The 21,765-nt window shown below is 45.8% G+C and overlaps 1 protein-coding gene across 35 annotated transcripts in view; it reads left to right on the forward strand.

The window, feature by feature from the left end:
* The window catches only part of CAMK2G (calcium/calmodulin dependent protein kinase II gamma), a 118,045-nt gene that overhangs the window by 94,056 nt on the left and 2,224 nt on the right, over nucleotides 1–21,765 (forward strand). For 4 of the 35 annotated variants that reach the window (XM_075025750.1, XM_075025751.1, XM_075025755.1 and 1 more), the window contains 9 exons: nucleotides 6,049–6,081; nucleotides 10,008–10,076; nucleotides 11,682–11,726; nucleotides 12,395–12,443; nucleotides 14,476–14,589; nucleotides 16,264–16,389; nucleotides 19,085–19,160; nucleotides 19,661–19,755; nucleotides 20,861–21,106. In XM_075025750.1, the coding sequence (XP_074881851.1) occupies nucleotides 6,049–6,081; nucleotides 10,008–10,076; nucleotides 11,682–11,726; nucleotides 12,395–12,443; nucleotides 14,476–14,589; nucleotides 16,264–16,389; nucleotides 19,085–19,160; nucleotides 19,661–19,755; nucleotides 20,861–21,093 (840 nt within the window). In that variant the 3' untranslated portion in view covers nucleotides 21,094–21,106. Of the gene's footprint in view, nucleotides 1–6,048; nucleotides 6,082–10,007; nucleotides 10,077–11,681; nucleotides 11,727–12,394; nucleotides 12,444–14,475; nucleotides 14,590–16,263; nucleotides 16,390–19,084; nucleotides 19,161–19,660; nucleotides 20,774–20,860; nucleotides 21,107–21,765 lie in introns of those variants that run through there. The other 31 variants (XM_075025758.1, XM_075025762.1, XM_075025752.1 and 28 more) reach the window with 20 other exon arrangements.

Here is a 21,765-nt window from a genome sequence, read left to right on the forward strand (position 1 = left end):
CCCACTTCCTATATAAATAATTTTACATCAGATGTAGATTTAGAACAAGCATTGCATGCTGTATCTTTAACTGTAGTCTGCTGCTGACCACCTGCCACGTGGTGAGACTGTTTCTTATGTTCCTTCCAGATATGGAGACTCCTGGTTTGTTTGGTGGTTGGGTTTTTTGTTTGCTTGTTTCTTAAAACCTTCTTGGAAATTAATTCCTTACAGAGATTTGAGAGGAAATATGTTTGTTTTTTCACTGGCTTTATCTGGTCCAGGGTGACTGTGCTCCATGAGACTGTTGCCATAGATGTCCACACAGTAGATGGGAATAGGAAGAGTATTTCTTCCACAAACTGATGATTACACCAGTGTAAAAATTAATGGCTTTAAGCCCATTGAAAAAAACCCAACATTGCCAGTTTGTCTTAATTTACTTTCTGTTCAAGGTAAGGTAACTTTCCCATACTTTTGGCTGATATTCAGAGCTATCTATGCTAGAATCTTGCTTTATTTGACAAATGCAGCAGGAATTGCTATTACATAGTAATAGGCAAGTTTGAATGAGGCCTATATGTTTCTCTCATGCATTATTCCCAAGAACTCCATGACAATGTGTATTGGTGAATATCTGATGCAAGGTGCAGCATGTTGTTGCTGATTTAGCATAAATGAGAGAGGAATGATATATTAGTCATTTGTGGTGATATGAGCATCTAGTGTGAGTCGTGTTGAGCTGATATGTAATAAAACCACCACATTTTTTGTTTCTATAGGAATTGGCTTTAATCCTTTGCTGAAGGAAGCCTAACACACTAAAGCAATGGGGATGCATGCATTTTACTTGCATTAGACCATTTGGGGGAGTGGGGGGGAAGTTCAAGTCAGGAGGGGAGGACAAAAAGGAAACATTTTTTTATTCTGATGTACATGTATCCACACTGGGGTTATTTTGATAAATTTCCATGTGTGTGACCCTCTCCTCTGGCAAATTCCTTTCCAAAAATCTATTTGAAGCATTCCTAGCTTTCATTTTGCACTGCTGCTTCTATTTCAAGTACTAATTCTGCTAATTGGTAGATGTTTCATCAGCTTGGCACTTGAGAACTTTTCCATTATCTTAAATAATGAATGATTTAAACTGCCTTGAATCTTAAATTGTCCCTACTCACCAAACCTTTGGTAGTGCCGCACTCACTTTCATGAGGCAGAATTTGGATCCAAGCTGATGGAGTAGCAGCAAGGAAGGCCCAGGTTTTATCCCCAAGGAACATGTTTTTCTGCTTTCAAATCGAGAAAGTGAGGCTAGAAGATACTGGGTGACAAATTGCAGAGCCATGTGACGTACCATGTGTCTTGTGGCCACCACTGTAGGTCCCAGGTATTTTTTTTTTAAGATTCTAAATCTGTGAGCAACATTGTGCAGCTACCATTTTAAAATTGACTTTACATAGTTTCATGTCAAATCTACTTGCTTTCTTGTTCCCCTTTCTGCCTGTAATGTGGACTTGCCATCCACTGCAAGGTGAGGGAGGGGTTAAGGAATGGGCTGGGGCAGACATCTGGGTGAAGATTAAGGACACTTTATGCTGAATGTCCTTTCTCTGACCTTGTTGGGATCTGGGCTCCCTGTAGTTAGTGTTACAGTCCTACTGTTGATTTTTTTTTTTTTTGTCTCTGGGCAGCACTTCAAACAATTGTGTTCCCTTTTTTCCCAAAGGGGAATTTCCCTTCCTACTGGTGTGAGAGGATGTGTGTGTTTCCAGTTCTAGCAGGGCCTGTCAGATCCATCTTTATAATCAGAATTTGTTAATGCACAAAGTGCTATTTTTAGTTAAGTATGTAAGTATTTTAAAATTAGTTCTCCTCTAAGCTCTTTGTCAGTTTCTTCTTTTCTTTCTTTTTTTTTTCCTGAGCACTTTGGTTTGATTAGAGGATACAAATTATATCAATAATGTTTTTCAGGCCCAGTGTAACACTCTGTGTAAATAGTAACTTGTGGAGAATGCTATGAGATGCAGGAGATTTTAACAGAATTCACTTGCAATGCTCTGCAAAACTTGTTGATTTTCTACCTTGTCTCGCTGCGGCACACTGTGTTCTTTCCCAGTAAAAGCTGAACAGCTGAAAGGAGGACTCAGCTGAAAGAGTAAAAATCCAGATTTTTGGTGTGGCAAGGTTAGTGTTGTAAAACCTGCCTTCATCTTACATAACTGCAAAGAGGCACCAGTTACCATTTGTTCTGCTGTTTGTAGGGAATATTGCAGTAAGTGTAGACTTGATGCCTGGCGGGTACCAGCTTTCCCTGCTCTTTGCCCAGTAAAGAGTATGTGGGGAAGGCAGGATACTCTGTAAGCTGGCATGGCAGTTTGTGAAAGTGTGCCTTAGGTAGAGAAGGCACAGTAGCAAGGTGAACCAACAGGGAATCCTTGGAAAACCTGCAAGGGACTGAAAATCAGCAAGGTACTGGAAATTCCCCCTTGCAGGGGTCAAGTAACATCCATGCAGTGACCAACAGGAGTTAATGCTCCTACTTCTGTATCTGGACTTTTTATGATCCTAAAGCCATACTGTTTAAAGATTGTTGTGGTGAAGTTAAATGAGGAGAACACAAGTTCACCTGAACAGCAGAGTTTTATGCTGAAGTGTTTTGTGCAAGATGCTTGGGGAGCACTTCAGATCTGGTTTAAGTGCTTGACATCCAGTAACGCATTCTACCCACCTTTGACGCATTCACTTTTTTTACTGCATTGTTGTAATGCCTAGAAACTCCAACTGAGATCAAGGGTCCAGTGTGCTTAGCACTGTAGCGATGCCTAAGCAGAAAATCCCTGCCTCTTAGCTTACAATTTAAATAGACAAACTGACAAAGGGCAAGAGAGAAGATGGATTGACAAAGATTAAATGATCTGCTCAGCATCACACAAAAGGTCTAAAGTAAAGTAGAAATAGGACCTCAAATCTGCTATTTCAGGCTGCCTCTCACTGATCTGCTTTGAGTTCAGCATTTTTTTTCCTACCTTAAGTCCTGAAATGACTATACTCTCTACAGGAATATGAATTGCAGCAAGCATGATGTTTTAACATAAATATACTGTCAGTATCAAACCGGGGGAGGACTGCACATAGAAGATAGAGATACAAAAAGCTGTCGTGAAAAGATACCCATATTAAGTGTCCAGAACTGTGAATGGGACCTTGCCTGGAATCATTCCACTTCCTATAGCATCTTCCAGTATGTGTTGTATTTTCTATAGATGCTCGGAATGATTTACACTTGCATTTCTAGTGTTAGTGCTCTGCTGAAGGGACAGTGATTCTCCAGGTTGTCTTCTGTCACCTGCTGACTTTGTTGTTACCTAAAGCAAGAGTCTTCCTTAAGTTTCATTGTAGAGAATCTGCTCCTCTTTTGAGATGAACACCCGAATTTCGTACAAATACAGAAATAGAACTTTAACAAACATTCATCCCTGGGTTTGAGAGGAAAATGTTGTCCATACTGCTTTGGGAGAATGTTTTGTCACTCAAATGTAGGGAAATCCTTAAAGTGATCAGTGAGGTACTTTACCATAGGCTGTCTGCCTTTAACAATTTTTTGCATTCCCTGGGATGTCTCTGCACTGCCTAGAAATACTTAGAGATGTAGCTGTGTTGTGGAAGGGAAAGAGAACTCTCTCTGTAACTAAACTTGTTACCTTATTTACTCTGCTGAATCGCAGTCACATTACCAGAAGAACAAAAAGGTTTGCTCACTCAGCTAGTCATCTTGGGAAGGTAACATAATGGCTCTGATGTAGCAGTTACAGAGGGGATTGGGAGACTGATGTGGTTTTAGTTATTTCCTTGTGTATGTTTTGACTTAATAAGTTTTGATGCTTTAGCACTTACTGCTGGTGCCTCGTGTTGGCATTATCCAACCTGTCTTGAGTTGTAGTAGTATTTTCATGCTCTGGTCTTAACACAGACCTTACTCCCCACCCTTTACATGCTGCCTAGCTAGCTTTTTTTACCCCTGTTATTATAGTAGCCAGTAATAATGTGCTTTCAGGGATTTCTATAATACATCATGCCATGTTAATAGACCAACGCTGTTTTAAATTTAGATTGTACTCTAATTAAATTCTGATCTGCAGAGGGTTCTGTTTCCTCCTGTGTCAGTGTTACTTGTGCCTCTAATATAGGAGGGTGATTCTTTTCTTCACAGCTTGATTGACTCTCCTTTCATATTGAACCTTTTGCTTGTCTCTTAATATTTTCTGCCCCTCTTGTTTCTGTAACTCACTGGAAATCTGTATGAACTTCAAATGAGACTGTCTTCCTTAGAGATAAGTTTCCCTGCAGTATGCCTATACCCTTTGTCTGCTGCAACTTATAAGATACATTAAAAATAAACCCTGAAGTTTTGGAGCAGTTTCTCAGCTGGTGTGAATATCCACTTCTCCCAGTTAAAAACTCCCTGTTGTGACTGGGTACAAGGATTCCTCTGGGTTGTGGTGGTGTAAGCATTGTATTTGTGCACTGGTAGTGCATCTTATTTTAGCTCTAGCTTGAGGAAAAGCCTGTGGAGAAGCTAAATTGTCCTAAAAGATGAGAGGAATCACAAGTTTGTAAACGAGGTAATGGCAAGCCCTATGTTGTGCCCCCACAAAGTGGAAGATTCATGAGCCGAATGCTGAACAGATCAGTGTTTGGAGTCTGTCCGTACTGGAATTAAAAATCAGATGAGGCAGAAGGTTTGCTAGTTTGAGTCTGTGCAGTGGCTGCGTGATCCTGGACTGTATGGTGTGATTAGGAATGTGATTCTGGGTATGAGGTGAGCATGGGCACTTCTGCTCTCAAAGACATGCCAGTCTGTATGTGTACTTGAGCTCTGATGTGAGGATAGCAGGGATGAAGGCAATATTCAAGGTGAAAGCTGTGAAGGCGCAGTAAGTGTATGAAATGGGGAGGTACAGCTCCGTGGCCTGTACTGAGTTCAAGGGCTACTACAGATGTGGGCCATGGTAGCACGCGGGAGTCAACAGCTGTGCAGTTGAGCCCAAGCCATTGTGGTTTTTGGCTGGGATGTGCTGTCCTACACTACTCTGTGAGCTAGACTCTGTAGTAAGCAGCAGAGAAATAGCCTAGATAGTACCAAAGGAGAAGGGCGGATGGAAAATGTATGTGGAGACAGCAGAGTGAAGAGGTAGCATTGTAATGCTGAAAGACCTGCCAGGCTCAGCTTGGACAGGATGACACTAAGAGTGTTGTGAAAAAGCAGAGAAATGCATGTTGAACCTGGTTTACTGGAGAGTGCAGTTTGGTGTGAAGGTATCTTTGAAGATGACTGCAGATGCCTTTGAATGAGAGTAGAATCCAAGAAGGTTGGGTAGTGTTTGAGCATTGCTCCCTGTTTCTTCTCCAAGTATCTGAGAGTGCAGCGTGTTCTGGCTTTTGAGTGCCTCTTTGTCTTTCTTGCCTTTCCTCTGTCTGAGCATGGGTGCACCTTGCCTCTCCAATCAGCCCCAGTTTCTGTGTGAGGGAGCCTTTTTCCTCCCCATGCTATGCACAGAAGTTCCCTCTTCTTTCTTTAGCCCTTGGGGATGCTCCTCCTCCCTACCCTCTGATTCTAGTTGCAAACACACCTCTGTTTCCTCCAAATGGGAACACATGGGGGGGGGTCTGCCTACCTCTTCAGTGTGGCTGGGGAAGCTGCACAGTGTTCGGAGGTGGGAGAGCACACAGAGGCACCCCCTTGCATCCCACATCTTGTGAATATATATTCCTCTCTCTTCTCCTCTCACATCAGCGTGTGGGGCACCTATGTTCTGACCTCGATGTTTGAGTGGATGGGGGTCTTCAACCCTGCCCTTTCCCCTGGTGTGTAGTCATGTTCTTTAATGATTACTTCTCTCTGCACCTTCTCATGTGTCTGTGCATTTCTGCTGCTGCTTATACCTGTCCCTAAGGGAGCATTATTGGCAGGGGGGCCCTTGCTGGCACACTAAAGTGTGAATAGTTTCTGTGCTTTTCTTCTCATCTCCTCTCTTCCTTTCTCTTTCCCTCTCTCAATGGTGTGTCCAGAAAAGGAAGTCGAGCTCCAGTGTGCATTTGATGGTGAGCACCTCCCGTAAGCTGCCTGCGATTCGTGCGTCCGCCATTCTCATGCCATGCACGCTCGGCTTGTGCTCATCACCCTACATAGCATGTCTGTGCAGGGGCAGGGTGGTGGTGGTGGGGATCATTGTGCACTGAAAGGTCCATGTCCTCACTAAAATGGGCCTGTGATCGTCTGGCCCCCGGCCAGTCGTACCGTTCCCACTTTGTGCAGAAAATCAACTGCTGGCAATGCAGTTTGACCTTCCCTGCTCTGAGTGTGAAATAAAAAAAGGCAGTGGTTCTCCTGGGCTCAGCAGAGCAGGTGCGTGCCTTGCCTGGACATGGGGCTTTGTCATTCTGTTGCAGAGGTGCCAAAAAGAGGAGCAGGTGCTTTGCCTGGTGTTGGTGCCATCATCCTTGGTGGGAGCCCTGCAGTGTAGAACAAACTGGGAGTCGCTCCAAATGTGGCAGAGACTGATGGGGCTCCACTGTTCAGATGAAATGTGTGGGCACAGCACCGCTAGGCAGCTCAGAGCTGCCAGTTACTTCTTTTTTTAGCATACTTACTGAAAAGGTTTGTCAAAGCCTTTATAATCCAAAACTTCCTTTTGTCCTGATCTTGTTTATGTATCCCAGCATGACCAAATACCTAGTAACTGCCTCCCTTGTCCTGTTCATTTCCTTTTTTCATCCATCCAGATGTTTGACTTCCATAGAATTTGTCAGAAAACTAGTCAAATCCACTCTCAAGGGAGCAAAGAGAAAATTGTCCAGTGCCATATTGTAAGGAGGCATACACAGCCCATTAGATGATGCCTTTGTCTCTGACACTGACATATGAACAGAAAGTAAAGTACAAAAATTAGTTATTGCATTATTTCCTTTATACAGAAAAAGAACAGAAAATATTTCTCCCCTATTGCAGGTAGGAACAGGAATGTTATAGTACTGAGAAAGCAGAATAATTTGTTTCTACATCACTATCTGGAAGATATTTCTCCTCTTCCTCCTTGAATGACAGCTTAAAACTATGTAAACACAAAAAAGTAATCCCAAAGTACTGCTTGGAAAATCTGATGTGAGGGACTGACTTTTCACCAGCCCTGCCTTTATGAAACTCCAGGGCAGGAGTTCATTGGGCCTTTCTTGCCCTTCTCTGCCCACGGCCAGCAATACTTAAATTCCCTCTGCATGTTGTTTTAAAGCAGCTGGGATATGTAAACTCTGTGTCAGCCTCAGAAAACATGGAAGCAGTGAAGGTGGCTAAATAACCAGAGATGGCCCATGTGTTGGTACTTATTTTCTTTTAGTTGGCTAGAAATGTGTGTCCCTAGCGATATGATCACTGGTCTGTTTTCTTTCTCTTGCACCCTCTATGTTGTTTGTGCCTGTCTGTCTGTCTCTTGTCTAGCTCAGGAAGCACTGCCAACTGCTGTGCCAAAACTAATCATGTTACATAGATTTTTAAGAAGGGCCTGTCACCTTTTTAGGTGAATTGGCCTCTTTCAACTTGAGCTGTATCGCTGTGAATTACCAAGGGTTGTAGCCTGCCCAGTGACTGTGATGTTGGCTGGCAGTAGGAGGGGAAGGGGAGGGGTAAGAGCTGGCTGTGCTGCCTGGGGCTCTGGGAAGGGCAGGCCAGTCTTTTCCAGGGAAGGGCAGTTGGTTAGGGGGCAGAAAACACAAGTGTGTGCAGGAAGCTCCGTATGTCAGATACCTCCATCTGAGAAAGACCTGTGCAAAACACTTAGGCTAAGTCTTCTGCCTCTTACTTCCTTGGGACTCTGTCCTGGAGTAAAATGCTATGTGATTCTGTACTAGCAAACATGATACTTGGTCTTCTTCAACCCACTGGCTGGGTAAGAGTATGATGGGTAAGAGTATGAACTGGGTGTTCAGTGCAGCCTGGAGGGTAGGCTGCGTGCTTTGGGTGTGTGTGGGTTTGCACTTTGTAAGGTGACGTCTAACACCTAACAGGGTGCTGTCAACTTTTTTTCAGAACAGTGGCTTCCTGGATGGTTTGGGGTTTTTTCCCATTTGGCCTCAGTTATAAAGCCTTCAGAAAATCAGAGTTATTTTTGTATAGCTTCTTTCATGCTAACTTTATCTTCTTATCCCAGTGGACTAAGAAAAATGGGCTGTGCTCTTCTCACTGAAGAGGTTTGGAAGATAGATCTCTGCATTAGGATCACTGTTTCTGAAGAAGTACGGGAACCTCAGTGCTGTGTGGAGGGGTGGACCCAGGCATTGGCAGAAGATTGATTGTGCTTATGCCACAAAATAGCTTGGGATTCATTTTTTCAAGTTGATCTGCTCCTCTCTTACATGCACAGTGGCCTGTCATCTCTTCTACCATCAGGCTGGAAATACATGCAGGAAGCAAAGCTCTTGGAAGGCCAAAGTCTTAGGACAATGCGGGGATGTATAGGAAGAGACAGTAAACAGTAATCTGTAAAGTGTTTCTCCTTTCTTAGCTTTGGGGATGAGTGTGCGTCATATGTTCTTTTTTCTCCCATGGACTTCTAACAAATTCATTCCTGCCTGTCTCTTGTACTTCCTCCCTTCTCCACCTGCCCCATCTTCCTCTGTTTCTCCTCTCTCCTTCTCCAAAAGGGATAGCTAAGCCAAGGCATGCTGCTTATGAAGAAAAACTGAAGTATTAGTAGGTGTGTGTGACGTCTCAACCTCATAGGATCTGTCTCTGGTTGACATAATTAAACCTTTGGCAGGTGTTTTCCAGCTCAGCATTTGACTTTTGCATTCTTTGTGGTGGTTACAGGGTGATGAGGGCCTGATGTTTTGCAGTATGAGTTTGCACTCCCCAAGAATGGTGGGATGGAGAGCAGCTGCAATGAGGTCACACTGCTGTGAGCTTCCATCTAGTACCCCTGATCTGTAAACCAAGGAGTTTGAGTGACGCTCCTGCAGTGCTGATTTTGACATTGTTGATGGTGCCTGGCAGCAAGAGAGCTATGTACCTGGTGTGGGGGTTACATGGCAGTGTAACTGTGGGCCTAATTCTCCAACAACTGACTGGATTTGTGGGCTAGGAACTATATACTAGTGGACACAGGTTTGGCTTCATACAAACATAGACTGCTCGTTCCTGACATAACCAACGCACATGACCCAGTGGGACATTTCTTTGCAGCAAGCTGGTGACTGCCTCACTGTTGTGCTGTGTGAATGCAGGAAATGGAGATTTTATTCTTCTACCACAGCTACAAGAGAGACTGAAGAGGGGAATGACGAAAAACTATTGGGCACCATCCAGAGGACTTGCTACTTGGGGAACTACATGGCCTTTTCCTTGTGTCCCACCCCCATCCCTTTCCATGTTTTGGTCCTGAAGTCTCTTTGTTCAGGTCACAGCAGGGGCACAACACACCATACCTCACCTTTTCTCTACCTTTTCTAGGGCTGACGACACTTTTATCTTGCATCAGTAGATTCCCTGAGACCCTCAGCATCATCACATATCTAGGACTGTTCCTGCACACTTTGGGACTCCTCGGACACGACTCCCATTTGTCCTCTGTTTGAGACTGCACCATGACTATTGCGTGTCTCTCACTTCTGTAGTCTTGTCTTCTCGGGACTGCTGCCATCTCTCATTCTTCTTCACCAAATACTTTTGTTGGTGCTCATTGCAGGATTCTCCCCATCCCTTTGGGCTGCTGCCTTTTTCCCTTCTGTTTTCCTTCCTTATAGCTCTAGCAGTCCATGCGCGTTTGGGTTTCGTACATCCCTTACAACATCTGTTGCCTCTGAGGGAAGGATGATGTCCAGCGAGCCGGGCAGCACTCCTTCCTCCCTCTTCTTGGTGATTGAGCCAGTGGGGAGGGGAGGGTCTACGGAGATGGTTGGGGTTGAAGCAATACTGTTGTTTTCTTGCTGCCTCTGCTGTGCAGCAGAGGAACTAAAACCATGTTTTTCTGTCTCAGCCACAGAGCAACAACAAAACCAGTATAGTAAGCACTGCAAAAGAAACACCCCCAGTGCAGACGTCCATGGTATCTTCCCCGACCGCTATTTTTTTTCCTGTTTGGTTTAATTTTGATTCTGTCCTCTCCCCTTCTCTCCTTCCCCCCCATCCCAAGTGCTGCTTGTGCTGCTCTGTTTCAGCTTGTGTTTTGGCTTCATTCTGTTGATGTCCCTGTGCTGCTGTGGGGCCTGATCACAGCCTCACAGGCTTTGGGGTGGGGGTGCTGAGCAGAGCTGTGGTTGGATGTGGGGATTGCAGCTTGCCTGGTCTTCCCCGTGTGCCATCCCTGTATAGTTCTGTGTGTCTGGTTCAACTGTTCCTGCTGGCTTTGGGGAGGCTGGTTTGGAAGAAGAGAGTGGCAAGCTCCATCCACTCTCCAACGCTCAGGAAATGGAGGATGGACTTCAGGACAGCACAGAAGAAAGGGCAGGCAAAGGGTTTTTAGAGGAATCCCCTGATGGCCCATTTGGCCTGCTTAGTTGGGCAGTTGATTCTCTGCAGCTCGCTGACTTGCTGGGCTGGCATTTTCTGTTTGGGCTGTGTGCAGCAGGCTTCATAGGGTGCCCTGTGCCTAGTATGTTTAACGGCACAGCTCGGTGTGGTCTGCCTTGGTATGCTTGGAAGATCAGGCAGCAGTGCAATGGGTGACAGAGGCAGATGGGTGAGTGTACCTCACTGTACTGTCACGGTCCCTGGTGCCCTCACTGAACCACCCTGCAAGAGTGATAGCAGTGGGAGGAGATGGTGCAGGATCCTGAAGTCTTGTCCCAGTAATGAAAGGATGAGTGCAGGAGCTAGTTAGCACCTGTAGACCCGGTAGCTGCTCTTTGTTGTGTGTCTCTGGAGAGTTGGATTTGGCAATTTTGGTGGGTGGAAGGGTGGGACTTAATGTTTTTGTGGTTTGTTGTAGGACAAAGCATTCTTGGGACACTTCATAATTTTCTGTTTTCCCTTCACTGGCTTTGTTCATGATAGTTTTGATACTAAGGGAGCCTTTCTAAATTATTAATTATTGTTGTTATTATTGGAATTGGATCTTATTTTAGAGACTTTAAGAAAAACGTGCCCTTTTTTACAGCCCAGTTCCCTTAGAATTCCTCTCTGAGAGGCATTGAGGTGGTCTGGCTTATCACCTTTCTATTATGGAAATTATGAATGTCCCTTTCTTTAGGCTAAAATACCCAGCAAACTTCCCAGAAAACTGGGAGACAAAGGCCCCAGCCCAGTATTATCCTCTCCCTCTTCTGAAACGTTTTCCAGTGAGGATGCTGCTGAGGGATCATTACTTCCTGAACAGCTGCAGAGGGTGCAGACTGGCTGCTTGGTTGCCATCTGGCGTTTGTGCCAACCTGGTTCACTGGAGGCAAATTGGGAGTTAGGGGCAAATGCAGTGAAGCTGGGGGCTTTGTCTCCTTGTGACTGTAGCTTTTAGCACAGCTTCTCTCTTCAGGAAACCTTTTGTGCCCGAAGTGTGTGCGTGCACACTCAAGCACACATGTGCTGTTTGGAGTTTGTGGTTTGATTTTTTTTTTTTTTTTTATGTCAGTCACCTTTTCTTCACTTGCTGGGGAGTGAAAAGAAATGAGAGAATGCTTTGGAACTGGAGTTTAATGATTCTTCCATCCTTTCCTAGGAGCCTCAAACAACTGTTGTCCATAATGCTACAGATGGCATAAAGGTAAGGGATGGGAGTGTTGCCAGAGAAACTTCTGCTTCTCTCGTCGTTCTTGTCTTCACGTGTCTTACTTTGGTTTCTACCTTTCCAATGTCTGGTTTGTAGCATGCTCCTGAATACTGCTGGCAGTAGACTGCGAGGGTTGTGTTGTATGGCTGTGGATCTCTGGAAGAGGCTGAGTAGGGACAACTGTTCAAATATTATCATCTCTTTCCTACTGCGGTGTGTAATCACCACTCTCTTTCATATGTGGGGTGGAAGAGAAGAAACATACAGGCACTTACGCACTTTTTTTTTTCCTTCTGGAAGTGGAGACCTGTTCCTCTGAGAAAGCCTAGGAGCCCTTCTTTAGCTTCTTGCGGCTATTCTTCTTCCAAACAGAAGCAACTCCCATTTGATCACATTTGACAGAATTTGGTAACTTCTGTCCTTGTAAAAGTTCTGGGTGGACGGCTTGAATGGCTTGAGCACATAAAAGCTGAGCAGAGATGCTGTTAAGTTTTGCTTAATATTTGTCCTGCTTCCATCCAAATCTTCCTTATATCCTCCTCTCCCTTGCCATACCTGCCAAGGTTTTTGCGCTTTTCCCCATCTTTCTTCACAAACGAATCAAACTATTTACTCGTGTTCCCGACTGCTGATGCCTGGTAATGCTCTGTTCTGCTGTGCAGGGTTCCACAGAGAGCTGTAACACTACGACGGAAGATGAGGATCTGAAAGGTAGGTGTTTTGCCTGTGATTTCTAATATAGTTCAGTGCAGGCAGGGGATCCTGGAGATTCGATCATTGCCTTGAACTAGCTTCCCAGATTTCTGTGTCTGACTCAGTTCATAAATTTGCCATGACGCTGTGATTCCTGTCACAGTGAGACCATGCATTAGGGAACCAGCTGACTTGGCCTCTGTGGTATATAAACACTGTTGCCCTGGGCTAATATGGTTTGTCTCAGAGTTGGAATTCTTTTCTTGCAAAAATCATAATCTGTTCATCTCCAGTCCATTTCTAGGTGTGGAAAATCCCTACCAGGCCCTTGAGATTTGGAGTCCGGTTGTGTTTTTGTGCTTCCCTGTAGGTTACAGGGAGTTGAAACCTCTCTGTTACTGCTCAGTCACCCTTCTTACCCCTTTCTGGGAATCTCTTTAGTGACATGCACACACTTCCCTCTTTATTTTTTTCTCTTTGGGTCTATTTTTTGTTTCTAAGATGAAGATCATTCTCAGCCTGTCATCTCTGAATGGAAATTATTTTTTATGTCCTTGACTGAGATATCAGTAGAGGGAGAGGCTGAGAAGAGATTTGGCCCCTTTCAGTGACCGTATCATAAATATTCTGTGCTTGTAAAACTCTTTAGGTGAAGGAACTCCAAGTCCCATATCTGCTCATATTGTTTGAGCAGTTGTCCTTTTCCTGACCTCCCTAAAGAAGGACAAGCAGACATTTTCCTGAATGAGCAGGTTTGGGATGGATGAATGCAGTTTGCATTCTGAGGCAAATGTATTACTAGTTTGCATTTTGAGGCAGAGGTACTCTTGTGCTCCCCATAGTCAATCTTAGTTACATATCCAGGGAAAAAAATCAATGCTGACCCTGTGGTGTAGTAGCAAATGTCACCTCTGTCAGGTGGGCTAGTTCCTGATGCTTTTCCCGCGGCTTATCACAAGCTGCTGGGTCCTCTTCTGAGGAGTCACAGGGAGCAGAAACACATGCCAGTGAGTAAATAAGCTCTGCAATACAGATTGTTTCAGATAAGACCTGACCTCATTACAGGACAGTATTCTAGCTCCCACCTTTTTGCCAAAGAGTAATTCCTGGTTTAAGAACCTAGCTTTGAGGGAACTGGATGGTTTTGGTAGTGTGGTAATGAAATTGATTTATCTAATCTCTGCTAGATATCCATCCAGAACCTTGTCTCCTTTGGCAGCTGTTGTTCAGGAGGGGTCCGAGGCTTGAGCCAGTTGAGGCAAGGGGTCCTGTAAGTCAGGAATATGAATGCTGTGAGGAGAGTAAGGCTAGGACTGGAACAGAAGGGGGGGGCAAAGGAGGGCAGCTGGCCAGGGCTAAATCTATGAAGAATTGTATAGGGCTACATAGCTGCAGGTCAAAACTGAGGGTTGGTAGGGGTTTTTTTGGCAGAGGTTAGAAAATTCTGTCACGATTTTAATTGAAGGAAGCATTTGAATGGTGGTTGGGAGGGAAGGAGCTTGCACAGTAATGGTTTGTGCTATGGCCAGCTCTGGTAATTTTAGTGCTTCAGTTTTAAGTGTTCCTTTTCAACTCCTGCCACTCCATGTTTTAAGCTAAGGAAGCACTCAAGCAAAACTAAATGGACCAGAAGGTTTGGGGGTGTTGGAGTTCTCAGCATTCTGCATAGCCATGACTCTAGGAAAAGGGCAATGCTTGTGCAATTCCTCTGCCAACTTCTTGTTTTCAATAGACAACAGGTTACTCAGATCTGTTCTGCTGTCATGTAGGAGACATTGTCTTGATCCATCATTGACAGTTGCCTCAGGGTTATGTTGTTTCCACTGTGGTGGGGCTAAAGGCAGCACCCCCCTGCCCCGTGTCTTTCTAAATTGCACAGCAGGTCCATGTTGTAGAGCTGTCTACTTGGCTTTGCCCTGGAGGATACTCCTGCATGTTTTGTGCCCAGCATTGTGGTTTCTTTAATGTTCTCCTATTTCCTTTCTCTTTTTTTATTTACTGAACTTGCGTGTTTTGTTTGTGTTTGTGTTTTAATTCCCTGCCATGCTAGCTCCCCCTCTCTCCACCGGGGATGGCAGCTCAGTGCTTGAAGGACGGAGGCACAGTGAGAGCAAAACACAGACTGAGTCCATGCAGTCCCAGCTTTCTCTCTGTTTCTCAGCCAGTAAGTCCAGGGGTGCAGTGCTTTATGGCATCTTTTTTCCACCCCTCCCTCCTCCTTTCCCATTTCTCCTTCCCCACGATTTTTCCTTTCCTCAACTTCCTTCCAGAATGTTGATTTTTTTCATTTCCAGTACTCCAGAATAAAAAGAAATCATCTCCCTTCCTGCAAAATACCCTCCTTTGCACACTGAAAATTTCCAAACCTTTCCTTCCCTTTTTGGAAAAAAAAAACAACAGAACCTCATCCTAGCTAATTTCATTCCCTTGCTTTCATCTGGGCGAGATGTGGAGTTCTCTGCAGAGACACTATCTTTTGGGGTTTCCTCGGGCAAGTCACTGCATCTCTTAGTTTTCCTTGTGGGAAATGGGGTCAGTGGTGCAGGTATGCTTATGGAGGGGATGTACGAGGCTGAATTCAGTCTCTCTTGTCAAGAACTTCTGAGCACCCCAGACACGGATGGTGCTCGGGAAATACGAAAGGAACGAAAACCAGTTTTTACAGATTGCTTCAAGGATGCTTTGGAAGGGAGGCTGTGGCTGCTGGAAGATCCCACAGTGTTTCTGAATCCATTGTCAGGTGCTCTGAGTGAAAATCCTTGGATAATGTTGGCTCTGAGGGGCATTTCTCTGTTGTGAGCTTTACCTTGCATGTCTCTCTCACTAGCTCAGTTAGCTGGTACCGTGATTAGTCTGGTACCGTCTGCCTGATCTCTCCTGAATTGGCTGCCTCTGCAGAGGAGCCTGTGGCTGAAAAACTCTGAAAATTAATATGGAAAAAGGTAGTAGGTTGGAGAAAATCTAGGTGGAATTCCCAGCCTTTCCCTCTACACAGGCATACTGTACTAGCTGCCTGACTATTTAAAGCTATATTGGAAGGATCTGAGGATGCGAGATGGGAACATCTGGAGTATTTGATTCTGTCCAGGTCAGTCTGGGAAGGAAGGAACAGGCATGTCCTCTTCTGTCTCCTCCTGTCTTCCTTCCCTGTTTTCCTGCACACAGTACCAGTATCTCATACGATGCAGCAGTTGGAGCCTCTCTGTTACTTATTTTTGAATTAAGGTCTAAGGATGTCAAACTGCTGGTTCGTGAGGTGCAATGGGAAAGGTGTTTTGCCCAGCCAGAACGGAAGGGAAATGATCTCTCCTGAAGTCCTTTTTGCTGTGAACTGTCCCCTCACTGCTTTCTTATTAACTCCTTCCTCTTGCTCATAGCAAGGCCCTGCTTGGTACGCTGAGGAGTGCCAAATCACTTCTCTGCCAGGTGGGACGGCATTCTCCCACCCCACTCCCCTCCGAGTTGAGATTTGCAGTGATTTGGATGCCCTACTTCCTTTCCCTTTCGCTTGCATCTCGTACTTGCCCTCGTGCTGCTCTGTCACTACTCCGACCAGTGTTTTAGGTGACCCTCAACCTACCTCCAGGAGCATTAGTGCGATTCATGCTGTGCTCTGCGGGGTCTTCTGCACTGGTGCCAGTGTGGTCCCCTCTGAGCAGTGTCCGGCCCAGCTGATGTGTGACAGAGGCAGGAGGGCAGGTAGAGGTTGCTGGGATGTGGATGTCTCTGTGTGCCGACCGGGCTTGGGGCTGTGTGTTTTTCTACTTCTTTGTTGGTTTTTATTTTGCTTTCTGGTCTTTGTTTGTTTGCTATTTTAATGCTTACATTTGTTTTGCAGCTACGCAGTCTTGTGAAGAGAAGCTTCTTGCCTGGGACAGCCCAGGGCAGACATTGGAGTTAGAGCGTGCTCGGTCGGAGCCTTTGCTAACTCCAGTAGTTCCCTTTGTACTTAACCGTGCACCGTGTAAGTTAGCAGCTGGGTAGCAGTAGTGGAGTAGTGCAACTAATACTAGATACCGTAGATGTGAAGCTCCCCCCCTTCTTCTCTCCACCTCTGTGCCCCTCACCCCTCGGCCGCCCGAGAAGGGACGGAGCGCCCCTCTGAGCTAACCGCTGACGCCAGTTCCTACCGGCGGGAGGCACGGCCGCCGGCAGCCAGCCGCGGGCGCGGCGGGGCCGCCGGCTCCCGCCCGCCGCGCCCCGGGGCTGCTCTCGCCGCTGGGCGGCGCCGGCTGCAGGGAGCGGCGGCCGCCGGGGGGCGCCGCGGTGCAGCGGGCCGGGGCCGGGGCCGGGGCCGGGCGGAGGCGGGGGCGCGGGCGCTCCAAGCCCGGCCCGCCGGCCGCCGGCGCCCTCCCGCCGCCGGGGAGGAAAGCCCGGCTGCGAACTCTGCCGCGGGGTTCAAACGGAACTCCGCTAACAGGGCTGCCGCCGCGCCCGCGCTGTGCCCGCCTGCAGTCTCCTCTCGGCGGTGCCGCTGCGGCAGCGCCGGCGGGCTGCTGTAGCGGGGCTCCCCCGTCAGTTACTCAGAAAAGACGGCAGAAAAGCCGTGAGTCACACTTTTACATCCGTGCTGATGCGTGCTTGCCTCCCTTTTGTGCCTCTCCGCAATGTAAGTTAGGAGGCCCCGTGGATTTGTCAGGAGCGGCAGGCACAAACGCCTTCCCCCGTGACATCCCGAGGCTCTCTGCCCTTCAGAAAAAGTGGATCAACTCCCGTGTGCTGGTTGTAGCTCGGGACATGTAGTAAAAGCAAGAAGATGAGCACAGTCTGATGGAATGGACTTGTGTTGGAGGACAGGGTCGATGCTGCTGCATCGCTGCGCTTGGGAAGGGGGTGCAGATCTCCTTGAGATGAGTCAAGCGCATGGTGGCTGTGGGCTGCAGATTTCCTCGCTCATCCCAAATGGAGCCTTTCCCATGGACTCCATCTTCTGGACGTTGCACACGTTGGTGTGTGCTCTGCATGGGAAGGAGGTCCAGCAAGTAGCCCTGCTTCATGCGGAAGCAATTCCAGATGGCTTGCTTGTAAGGATGTTTTTTTTTACAATAGACAGCCCACTGTGTTGTTTTGATCCATTCCCTGTATACATCTTTCGATGTGTGGAAATGTATACAGCCTGAGTGGCAAAACCAGCTCCCTTACTATTATGAGCCAGTTGTTCCCTATCTGAGATGTTTCTGTGGCTGACTGGGTAGTGTAATTCTCTTAATTGATTTCCAGAGTGGGTACAGACATCTTTCATAGCCAGCCAGATTATCATCTTGTTGTTCTTCAGCTGCACTTATCGATGGTGGGATGAGATGCACATGTGGAGGAAAGTTTAGAGGGGAGGACAGTTCAGACTAGCACCTTCTGGCACTTAGAGCGGAATTCAGCTTCCCTGACTTGGACATCTAAAGACAGTAGGTTGGATTTAAATGCTGTTTGCCTAATGATAGGCATCGGAGATGCCTCAGGTGAGACTTCCAGAAGTGCCTACTTCTTTCAGGGCCTAAAGGAGGAACAGTCAGGTGACTGGTTCCATTTCAGACACCAACTTTTTAGTTGCCTAAGGGCAGTAAATTCCACTTCTGGTGGTAGGAATTGTAAATTATTTGGTAACATCGAAGGTAATGCTAGAGTACCTCCTAAATGCTTGTATAACATGTAGGATATTCTACCTACAGGGAAAGTGTGGGGAAGGCTGAAGAGATGTGAGAGTGTGCATATAGGCTCAGGCATATATATGGTGCACATATAGTTGTAGAACTAGAATTGTGTTATTTAACAGAGCCGAGCCAAACTTTGTGAGTGTTAAGAACTCTTGAGGTCAGCATGAGTGATGGAACATCTCAGGGGGGATGGGGCCTGAGCAATCAGTTGTGGGAAACCAAGAGAAGAGAGTACAGAGGTGCTGGCCAGAGAGGGGCCAAATAACTGTAGACAGCTAGCCCCTGTCTTCATTCATCTTGAAGTCCAGGCTGCTGGGTTGGGTTAATGGCAGTTCTGTCAGAACGTTGAAAAGAATTGTGCCATAGGGATTGGCAGAATCTAACTGCCTGAGGAACAGAGTGCACGCTGGTAGATAGCTAGGACCTGTTCATCCAACCCATCCATCCTGCTGCGGTTGTCTTTCTAGCTTGTGGAAGTCATCCCTACATGTCCCAGTTGCTTGTTTGCAGCATTCATGATAGCTGAGGTATTGGTGATCGTGATAGACAAGTTGTTGGGAGACTTTTTCCAGTTGGCTATATCTGTGTGGTGGCTGTTTGTATATGACTACTGTGGTGAAGGTTTTCCACACCTTAAGCTGCCAGACAAGTGCTTCACATTGGCAGGTTCACTGACATTCATTGGTCAGACTCCCCAGAAGCACCTCAGGCTGTCATTCAGGAGACACCTCTGGTGCCTTAGACCTTTCTAGAAGAAAAAATTGAATATGACATCTTTATTTCCTTTCTCCCTACATTATGGGATCACCATTCCCCTTTCATACCATTGCCCCCCTACTCTCATGTGGATGGCTGTCATTACTGCATATCTTCACAATGCAATGAGCAGCATCCTATGAGATCTAGACTAATGGTGCTCCGCAAATTGCTTGTAGGAAGCACCCACTAGCCCCATATTCCCATCAAAGTCTTATGCGCAGTTAAATTGCTCTTTCTTCTTGTTCACAGTGCGTAAGCAAGAGATCATTAAGATAACAGAGCAGCTGATAGAAGCCATCAACAATGGAGACTTTGAGGCTTATACGTAAGTCCGGATGTCTTCTGACAGGTTGTTTATCAGTTTGTGTACAAATGATGTTCCGGCTCCTGGGTGTGAAGAGCTGTCATGCAGTCAGGGATGGTAAAAAGTTTTATGCTCTTTAGCCTCCATCATTTAGGAGTAGGGATATGGTAGAGTTCTCTAAATGAACATCAAGTAGAAGTCACGTATCAAACATCAACAGGAGCAACAAAAGGAAAATGTCCTGGCTTTGTAAGAAAAGTAGGGGGAAGGACAATGAGATGGGCAGAAGGACAATAAAGGAAAAGCCAGAAACCTAGAGGCTTATTTTATGTGAAATGTTAACTAGCACCAACTCTTGTGTTGTTGCGGTAGGACTGAGTCCTCCAGGAACTTACTCCTTGGAGTAGGGAAATAAATAGGTGGACACAGGGTGTGAGTCAAAAGTTGTACCAGCACTTCATTGTGTAAATAGCCCTTGGGCTCAAATGCAGACTGTAAGCCTGTGGTGCTTTTCTTTGCAGAAAAATCTGTGATCCTGGCTTGACCTCATTTGAACCTGAAGCACTGGGGAACCTGGTTGAAGGAATGGATTTCCATAAGTTTTACTTTGAGAACCGTGAGTGGGTAGATTTGGTAACACCAACAGCTTTCTCTCTGATCTTCTTTTATGCCACATTTTGGGGAGAGAATTGCCCTTGTTTTTACTGGCTGTCAGAACCAGCAAGAGCTTGATTGTGCATGGGTTATGATGCATTCATGAGAGCCAGCATGCTTTCTCTCAAAAGCCTTTTTCAGCAACAATTTCAATTCTAACTCCCAGATCCCTGCACTGCAGGCATACAATTTGCCTGGCCCAAATATTTTGTAAGCATGGACTGCAGGAACTTTAGAAGTTTGAGGTGCCGGATTTCCTACTGATATGGAAATGGAAAAAATGAGCATGTTTTGATGGAAACAACGTGTATGTTTGGGGTAGACATACTGAATGGTCAGACATAGTCATGCACAAATCAGTCATGCCTTCGCTGTGAGTTTTCCCTGGACATTTCAGATCTCTAACACCTAGTGAAGCCATTATGTGGATACAAGGGTCACCTTGTCAGCCTGGGGCAGGAAAAAGAGTTGGGAGAAATGCTATCATTTATACTAGTGGATTTGCCTCCCTTCCTGGATGTCTTCACAGGACGAGATCATTGAAATTTAAATCCTGAGCTGTTCAATTTGTTTTATTGTGGGGGTTAGGTCAAGGTCCTTAGTATAGGCAATTCCTAGTGCTCTAAATATGCAGACTTTGTCTCTCTCAAAAGCCTGTTCTGGAGTGATTTTTACACTTCTCTGAGGCTTGTTCATATTTAATGCAGGTCTAGCTTAAAGATCTGATTATTGACTCCTTTGCAACAATATTCTGTAATTAAAAGATCTTTTCTGTAACTGAAAAAATGGCAGCGCTGATGTTAAAAAAGTGGCGAGTATGCTTTGCAGAAGAAGTGGGAGCAAAGGGGCCAGGGGATTCTAGGCAATAATAAGTGTGCAGTTCCTAAGGAGAAGAACAGGTGATAGGGGAAAGAATTGCTTGGATTCTGCCTGGAAAATTGCAGGAGCAATTATTATTGTATCCCAGAATCCAGTGGAAGGTGAGTAGAATACAAAAGAGGTTGGAGGATGTGGGGAGCTGTTCCTCAGTAGTAAAATGAAGCTGATGGTTTTGCATGTTCTGCCAGTACTCTCGAAGAACAGCAAGCCAATACACACCACCATCCTGAACCCCCATGTCCATGTCATTGGTGAAGATGCTGCCTGCATCGCATACATCCGCCTGACACAGTACATCGATGGCCAAGGCCGGCCCCGCACCACGCAGTCTGAAGAGACCCGCGTCTGGCACCGCCGAGATGGCAAGTGGCTTAATGTCCACTACCACTGCTCTGGAGCTCCTGCAGCACCTCTCCAGTGAGGATCAAATACGGGTATGGACTATCAAGGAAGGAGTATATCATGCACACAGCTAAGGCTGCTGTATGTGGGAATTCACTGTTCAAGGTTGTTTAGCTGGCTGTGAGAGAACCATTTTTAGCTGTCTGTAGGCTGAAAACTTCTGCTGATCAGTTGGTGGTCCTTTCTCTAAGCTCTGTCATCCGGAGTCAGTAGGATTAGCTGCCACTCATGACGAACTGGAGTCATGTGTCAGATGCTTGTTCCTGAGCATAGCTACCCCTGTAGCAGTAGTGCTTCCTCCCAGGTACTCAGCTCTGTGCTCGGACAGAGTGCTAATCCAGAGCAGAGAGGAAGAGTATCTCATGCTGTGCACAGGTTTGCTGTTTCCCAGCTGTCAGGGACCTGCCTTTACATGCTGGGGGTGATTTCAGAGGACTTTTTTGATGAGAATGTTGTATTCTAGAGAGGATATTGTAAAATCTATACAGAACAATTTCTATGCTGTAAGGGTAAAGATTTATTCATATAAATTTTACTACTGATTTTCTGTTAACAGAAGCTATTCAGTGTACAATGTTGAGAGAACTCAGAGGAAAAAAAAACCTAAACAAATAATAATATCAGAGGATTTAAAAATAAGCTCCAATTAGCTTGCCACAATTCAGCATTAGAGGAAACTTTGATTATAAAA

Source organism: Buteo buteo, chromosome 4 (genome assembly GCF_964188355.1).
Source record: "Buteo buteo chromosome 4, bButBut1.hap1.1, whole genome shotgun sequence".
NCBI lineage: Eukaryota > Metazoa > Chordata > Aves > Accipitriformes > Accipitridae > Buteo > Buteo buteo.